At 55.3% G+C, this 8087-nt stretch overlaps 1 protein-coding gene across 1 annotated transcript in view; it reads right to left on the bottom strand.

Moving 5' to 3' along the window:
- Positions 1-4351: 4351 nt before the first annotated feature.
- The window catches only part of ENH_00062590 (hypothetical protein, conserved), a gene marked incomplete at both ends in the record, with an annotated part of 7577 nt that continues 3841 nt past the window's right edge, over positions 4352-8087 (bottom strand). Inside the window, 6 exon segments of the mRNA XM_013582074.1 lie at positions 4352-4751; positions 4914-5491; positions 5496-5596; positions 5846-6040; positions 6384-6678; positions 7008-8087. The exon segment at positions 7008-8087 is cut by the window's right edge and continues 489 nt beyond it. Of these exon segments, the coding sequence (XP_013437528.1) occupies positions 4352-4751; positions 4914-5491; positions 5496-5596; positions 5846-6040; positions 6384-6678; positions 7008-8087 (2649 nt within the window).

Here is an 8087-nt window from a genome sequence, read left to right as displayed (position 1 = left end):
CTGGCCCAGCTTGTCCACCTGCAGCAGCAGCAGCAGCAGCAGCAGCAGCAGCAGCAGCACACAACCATCCACCCATCTAGCTAGCTAGCTAGCTAGCCACCCACCACCCAGCAATGCACCCCACCCATCCATCCCACATCTATTTCCCCAGCCAGCTAGCTAGCTAGCTAGCTAGCTAGCTAGCCAGCTATCTATCTATCTACCTATGTAGCTATCTATCTAGCTAGCCAGCTAGCTAGCTAGCTAGCCAGCTAGCTAACTAGCCAGCTAGCTAGCCAGCTAGCTAGCCAGCTAGCTAGCTAGCTAGCCAGCTAGCTAACTAGCCAGCTAGCTAGCTAGCCATTGAACCCGTCAACAAGTTGTCCACGTTCTGCAGTCCCTCCAATCAATCCCATCCGGACACCCAACTATTCCCACCAGCTAGCCACCCACATACCTCCCAGCTAGCTAGCTACATAGCTAGCTAGCTAGCCACCCCCAAGCCCTCCAAGCTAGCTAGCTAGCTAGCTAGCCAGCTACCCACCCACTCACAAGCCTTATTCCCGTAACATAATCTCCATGTTCAATGCTGCCTCCAATCAACCCCAAGACCAAGTTGTTCCCACCCACACCCCTAGCTAGCTAGCCACCTATGTACCCTCCCAGCTAGCTAGCTACATAGCTACATAGCTAGATAGCTAGCTAGCTACATAGCTAGCTAGCTAGCTAGCCACTCACCAGTCTTATTCCTGTAACATAATCCCCATGTTCAATACTTCCTCCAATCAATCCCAAGACCAAGTTGTTCCCACCCCTACCCCTAGCTAGCTAGCCACCCACATACCCTCCCAGCCAGCTAGCTACATAGCTAGATAGCTAGCTAGCTAGCTAGCCACCCCCAAACCCTCCCAGCTAGCCAGCTAGCTAGCTAGCTAGCCAGAGAACTCACCAATCTCACTCCTGTAACATAATCTCCGTGTTCAATGCTTCCTCCAATCAATCCCAAGACCAAGTTGTTCCAATACTCGTCGAGTTGGCCCGCGCGAGTTTGGAAAGGAACTATTCGGTACTCCAGGTGGCCGCCCACGCAGTTCTGCGGGTCTTCCCACATGGGCTGGATGCCCTCTCTGCAGCAGCAGCAGCAGCAGCAGCAGCAGCGGTGCAGCAGCAGCAGCAGCGCGGGGACAGGGAGGGGCACGGCATGGGGCAGCAGCAAGCGGCAGGCAGCAGCAGCGAGAGCGAGGGCGAAGGCTGCGTGGACGCAGCAGAGGCTGCTGCTGCTGCACTCGCTGCTGCTGCTGCTGCTGCTGCTGCTGCTGCTGCAAGAAGTGGATGAAGAAACGCCAAGGCTGCACTATTGAGAAGTGCAGCAGCAGCGCCTCTTTGCTTCGTTTCGCACCAGACTTCATCGGCGCTGCCGTTGCGCTGCGGCGGCGCCGTACACACTAAGGTGCTGCTGCAGCAGCTGCTGCTGCTGCTGCTGCTGCGCGATCTGCGCAGCAGCAGCAGTTATTTCGCGCATTTGGACTTTAATTAATTCCCAAATGCACTTTTATTTCCATTTTCGCAATTTATTCCGCGAAAAGCCGACGGATTCCGACAGATTCCGAAGGATTCAACTCCGGACCCGCGGGAGTGCAGATTCAAGTTGAAACAAATGAAGCAGCAAATGAGCAAAAAATGAATAAATAATAAATAATAACTAATAATAATAATAAATAAATATATTTATTTATTTATTTGTCAGCCAATTATCTCCAGAAAGACCCACTTGAAGATCATCAGCGCGTCAACCACGTGGCTCTTGCCGCTGCTGTCCTGGCGGATCATCCTGCGGTGTACATACACCCGAAAAGAAAGCAAAAACAAAATTAACTCAAAAAGCTGCAGCACTTCTTTTGCATGCAGTCCGAATTAAACCCTAAACCCTAAACCCTAAACCCTAAAAGGATTAAAAGTGCCCAAACGGCGAAAAAAAAGAGATTCTACCAACCCTAAACCCTAAACCCTAAACCCTAGCGCCTCACCGCTTGTGGCCAAGGAGTTCACTGGGCTGGGGGATGTGCGCCCACAGCTGCCAGAACGTCTGAGCAGCAAGAAAAGTCTAAACCCTAAACCCTAAACGCCAAACCCTAAACCCCAAACCCTAAACCCTAAACCCCAAGCCCTAAACGTCAAACCCTAAACCCTAAACCCGCAGAAAGCAGTCGTTGAACGGCCGGCAAACCCTAAAACGCGCAGCTCTGCCTGCTCCAGGGGCCCCTAGGGTTTGGGGCTAGGGTTTAGGGTTTGCGAGGGTTTAGGGTTTGCGAGGGTTTAGGGTTTACCTGAACTGTGTCGAAAGAAGCCAAGTCTCGGGTGTTTTGCGAATAGTCTGCTGCTCTGTCTGCTGCTGCTGCTTCTCGCTGTATCTGCTCCCACACATGCCACCGGTGCTGCAGCGGCAGCGGGGCGTCCGCGGGCCGTTCCTGCGCAAACCCTAAACCCTAAACCCTAAACCCTAAACCCTAAACCCTCGCCCATAGACCCTGAAACCTAGCCCCAACACTGGCCCCAAACCCGAGGCCCTGAGGCGCGGGAGAAGAGGCTCTGTGTCTAGGCGAAGGCTAGATGCAAGACAAAGCCCTAAACCCTAAACCCTAAACCCTAAACCCTAAACCCTAAACCCTAAACCCAGTCTGCCATTCGCTGTCTGCTGCCAGCAGGGCCCCCCCGCAGCTGCGGGCAAGGCCCTCCTGCTGCAGCACTAGGAGCAGCAGCTCAGCAGCAGAAGACACCGGAGCAGCAGCAGCAGCAGCAGCAGCAGGGTGCTGCTGCTGCCGCGGGGCCCCTGCAGGGCCCCTGCGGGGCCCCGGGGGCCCCGCAGCGCAGCAGAACACATGCAGCAGCAGCAAAAGGGAAAAAGCAGCAGCAGCAGCAGCAGCGGGAAGCACCTCGGTGATGCATTCGTCGAGGTTGATTGCGTCGGCCACAGAGGGGTTGAAAGAAAGGAATTTCGTGGAAGCCATGGTGCAGCAGCAGCAGCAGCAGCAGCAGCAGCAGCAAACGAAAACTGGAGAGAAATAAGCCGGAAAAGTCCCTTAAAGAGCAGCAAAACGCGGCGAAGAGCAGCAAAGCCCGCAGAGGAAGCAAACAAGCCGCGACGGAATCTGGCGTCCGCCGCTCTGGCCCGCTCCCGCTCCGGCCCCCTTCGCTTCAGAACCAGTCTCAGTGGAAAGAAAACAAAAAATGATGTTTAAAAGTCCTTTAACGGGCGAAAAAGACCTGAAATTTGCTGCTGTTCGCCCGCTGCTGCTGCTGCTGCTGCTGCTGCTGCTGCTGCTGCTGGTGCTGCTGGTGCTGCGGCCGCCGCCCCGCGCGCGTGTGCTGCTGCTGCTGTCTATACACCCCAGCGGCCTCTGCGCAGCAGCAGCCGCGCAGCTACGCCTTTTAAACAGATCTTTTTCTTTTTATTTTAATTAAATAAACAAAATTAATTCGCACTTGGCCAAAGCAGCAGTCATTTCTCGCAGCTGGCTCCCGCTGCTGCTGCGACGCGCAGCCGCCCGCTGCTCCGCTGCTGCTGCGCTGTCTGGCAGCTGCTCCTTCCGGTGCAGCGCGAACTTGAAGTTATAAACCAACGAATTATAATTAAAACTTTTTAAAGTTGCCCTTTTCGCGAATAAACAGCCGGAGACTCCGCGGAATAGCTGCGGAAGCCAGCAGCAGCAGCAGCAGCTGCTGCTGCTGCAGCGACGCCGTGTTCGCGCAGCAGCAGCAGCAGCAGCTGCTGCTGCTGCAGCAATTATCGCCTCGTTTCCACTACAGTCTCTTAAAGCCCCTCCAGAGCTTCCTCGGAGCTGCTGCATGCAGCCAAGGCAGCAGCAGCAGCAGCACGAGGGGCTCTTTTGCTGCTCTCTGTTTTGCTTGAAACTCCCGTAAAGAACACTCGGGTGTCTGTACACCGCTGCCACAGCTGCTGCAGCAGCAGCTCCACTGCTGCAGCAGCACCTCGCCGCTGCCGCTGCTGCAGCAGCACCTAGCCGCTGCTGCTGCTGCTGCTGCAGCAGAGGAGAGCTGCTGCTGCAGCCTTCCTTTCACTTCGCAGCTGATCACTAAGCCACTTAGCTGCGCTGCAGCGGCTAGCTGCAGCTTGCTCTAAACCCTAAACCCTAAACCCTAAACCCTCTTGGAGCAGCAGCAAAAAAACAGACGAATAAAAAATTGAAGTTTTCGCCACTTGTGCAGCTCAGGTGTACATACACCTCAGAAGAGCTTGTCTTCTCCCTTCTGTCCCTTTAAAAACAGAGACACTCTCCCTTAGGGTTTAGGGTTTAGGGTTTAGAGTACTTGCTAGGGTTTAGGGTTTAGAGTACTTGCTAGGGTTTAGGGTTTAGAGTATTTGCTGGACCTGCGTGAGGCAGACTTGCGCTGCTGCTGCTGAGTGCCGCAGTTGCTGCTGCAGCAGCAGCCGCGTTTGCTGCTCCTTCTTTAATAAGCTGCTGCTCCTTTTATTTGTTTTATATATATTTAGCTGGTCTTGCTGCAGCAGCAGCACGCGGCCCCACTGCAGCAGCAGCAGCTCGCGCGTCTGCAGCAGCAGCGAGTCGATCCTTTCGCGGTTGCGCGTTGTTTGCTGCTGCAGCTGCTGCAGCGCCTTTTGCTGCTGCTGCTCCTGCTGCTGCAGCTGCTGCTGCTGCTGAGACAAGCTCACCACCAAAACCTGCAGCGACTGCTGCTGCTCCCGCTGCTGCTGCAGCAGCAACTCGCAATCTTCCAGCTCGCTCTCAGACCTTCAAGCAGCAGCAGCAGCAGCAGCAGCAGCAGCAGCAAGCGCAGCAGAACAAACGCAGGGGAATCAGCAGCAGCAAATGCAGTAGCAGCAGCAGCAAAGCAGTCAACAGAGCCCGCAGCAGCAGCAGCAGCAGCAGCAGCAGCAGCAGCAGGAAGCTCACCTTTTGAGTTCGCCAGTTAGTGCATCTACTCTTTCTTGCAGCTGCTCTGTGTTCGTTTGCTGCTGCAGCAGCAGCTCAGTCCGTTTGATTTGCTGCTGCTGCCGCTGCACATTCATTGCTGCTTGGCTGCAGGCCCCTTCAATCTCAACTAAGCAGCCTTGCAGCCGCTGCGCCCGTGCTGCTGCTGCTGCTGCTGCTGCTGTTGCTGCTGCTGCTGCAGCAGCAGCAGGCGCAGGTGGCGTTCCTCCTGCGGGAGACTCAGCAGCAGCAGCAGCAGCTGCTGCTGCTGCTGCTGCTGCTGTTGCTTCTAGAGGGGCCGCTGCGGGTGCAGCAGCACTTGCATGCCCGGAAGGCTCCGGTGCTGCTGCCGTTTGTTGGTGCTGCTGCTGCTGCAGCAGCAGCAGCAAGTGCTGTTGCTGCTGCCTAATAACTCGCAGGAGGCTTTCTAGGGCTGACCTCTGCTGCTGCTGCTGCAGCAGCTGCTGCTGCTGCTGCTGCTCCGGTTTGCTTTGAACTGCAGCAGCAAATTCGTCTACCTGTGTCTTTATTTCTTTCGTTATTAAACCCTCAGTCATATCTCTAACAGCAGACAGAGCAAAAGACACTTTTAGTCGCGAGCTGCTGCTGCTGCTGCTGCTGCTGCTGCTGCTGCTGCTCCTGTCGCTGAGGGCACTCTCCACTGCCTGCAGCAACACAGTCAACGCAGACACCCTTTGCTGTTGCTGCTGCTGCTGCTGCTGCCAGCAGCAACCCCAGCTACACTGTCATGCAAACGGCCACCGAGAGCAGCAGCAGCAGCAGCAGCTGCTGCTGCTGCTGCAGCTGCTGCTGGTGCAGCAGCAGCTGCTGCTGGTGCAGCAGCTGCTGCTGCAGCTGCTGCTGCTGGTGCTGCTGCAGCTGCTGCTGCTGCAGCTGCTGCTGCTGGGACGTGCCTGTGCTGCTGTGTCTGCTAGCACGAGGGCCTCGTGGATTTGCTGTTCTCTTTTTGCTTGCTGCAGCTGCTGCTGCGTCTCCTGCAGCCGCTGCTGCTCTCGCTGCTGCAGACACTGCAGGTGCTGCAGCAGCTGCTGCCGATAGGTCAGCTGTCCATGCAGCTGGCGGCGGCGGTCTGGAGCTGCTGCTAAGTCCTGCAGCAGCAGCAGCAGCAGCAGCAGCAGCAACAGCCACACTTAAAGCACCAGAAGCAGCAGCAACAGCCACACTTAAAGCAGCAACAGCAAAGCAAATTGAAGCAGCAGCAGCAGCAGCAGCAGCAGCGCGGTAATCGTAGCAGTAGCAGCAGCAGGCGATCGTGCAGCAACTGCTAGGACAGCAGCAGCAGCAGCAGCAGCTGCTGCTGCTGCTGCTTGCAACACAGGAAAACCAACGGAGATAAATAGAAGCACAGGAGATAAAATATGAGATAAATAAATAATAAAAAGCAGAGGAGGGAGGGCATGCTGCTGCTGCTGCTGCTGCTGCTGCTGCTGCTGCTGCTGCTGCTGCTGCTGCTGACCCTTTGGAGTTGGTTTAGCTCTCTGTTGATTTTTGCTGCCTTTTGCTGCAGCGCGTCTCTCCTTCTCAGTTCCTTCTGCTGCTGCTGCTGCGCCTGCAGCATCAGCTGCTGCTGCTGCTGCAGCTCACGGTCTCCTTGTGCTGCTGCTGCTGCTGCTGCTGCTAGCTCCCTTTCTGCTGCTGCTTCTCGCGCAGCCAAAGAAGCCGCAGCTGCCAGCGGCTGCTGCAGCTCGGGGCCTAGCTGCTGCTGCAGCTGCAGCAGCGCCAGTTGCTGCAGGCAAGCAGCAGCAGCAAAACAAGTGCAGCACAACAAGGAAGCAAATAAGCACAACTAAATAAACATATTAATTAATTAATTAATTAATTAATTAATTAATTAATTACTTTAATAAACAAATAAATAAATAGTAAACAAAAACAAATAGACCAAAAATGTGCAGCAAATAAACGACTGACACAGATAACAGTGGGAAATAAATAACATTAAATTAATTAATTATAAATAAATTAATTAATAAATAAATAAATTAATTAATTAATTAAATTAATTAAATTAATTATTTATTTATTTAATTAAAAATAAATAAATAAAAGACTCACCAGCGCTTCTATTTGAGAAGCAAACAGCTCCACAGCAGCACAGTGCTTTATGAGCTGCTGCTGCAGCAGCAGCAGCAGGTTGTTGAGGGCCCCACATGCTGCTGCTGCTTGCTGCAGCAGCAAACTGCAGCCCCGCACTGTGCCCTCCAGCCCGCCATCTGCTGCTGCTGCTGCTGCTGCTGCTGCTGCTGGTGCTGCTGGTTCTCCGGTTTCTCCAACAGCACAGTCAGCAGCAGCAGCAGCAGCAGCAGCAGCAGGCGCTCCCCGCTGCGTGTCTCCGTGCTGCTGCTGCCGCAGCTGCTGCTGCTGCTGCTGATGGCCAACAGTAAAAGCTGAGAGCTGCTGCAGGAACTTAGGCGGGAGGTAAATGCCTCGCTGCAGCCCCACACGCAGTTGCTGCTGCAGCAGCAGCTGCTGCTGCTGCAGCTGCTGCTGCAAGTTGGCCGTCTCCTCTGTCAGCAGCTCCAGCAGCAGCTGCTGCGCCTGCAGCAGCTGGTGCTGCAGCTGCTGGGCGTCCCAAGGCAGCTGCAGGGCTTTAGCACCTTCTCCCGCTTGCTGCTGCTGCTGCTGCTGCTGCTGTTGCTGCTGCTGCTCCAGCAGCAGCAGCAGCAAGCGCTGGTCTGCCTCATCCCTGTCTGCGGGCTCTTTGTCCCTTTCAGACTGCTGCAGCAGGTTGTGCTGCTCCTCTGAGGCGTCTTTGAATTCGCCGTGCTGCTGCTGCTGCTGCTGCTGCTGCTGCTTTTGCTGCTGCTGCTGCTGCCGCAGCTCCTGCTGCTGCAGAAGCAGACACCCCTCGGCGCCCCATATGGGGCACAGCAGCAAGATGAACGCGCAGAGCCTTTTGACTGCTGGGCTGCAGCTCTGCTGCTGCAGCAGCAGCAGCAGCAGCAGCAGCAGCGAGCGGTGCCTGGCCACCTGCTGCAGCAAATCAGAAGGGCCTTTGCTGCTGCAGCAGTCTCTTGTCTTGAAGAGAGAAAAAGCATCTTGCTCTGTCTCCAGCTCGCTGCAATCTGGCTCCCTTTCCTCTTCCAACATGTTCTGCTGCTGCTGCTGCTGCTGCTGCTGCTGCTGCTGCTGCTG

This window comes from Eimeria necatrix, genomic scaffold, assembly GCF_000499385.1.
Source record: "Eimeria necatrix Houghton genomic scaffold, Enh_scaff553, whole genome shotgun sequence".
In the NCBI taxonomy this organism is placed as follows: domain Eukaryota; phylum Apicomplexa; class Conoidasida; order Eucoccidiorida; family Eimeriidae; genus Eimeria; species Eimeria necatrix.
This window is presented reverse-complemented; position numbering and strand designations above follow the sequence as displayed.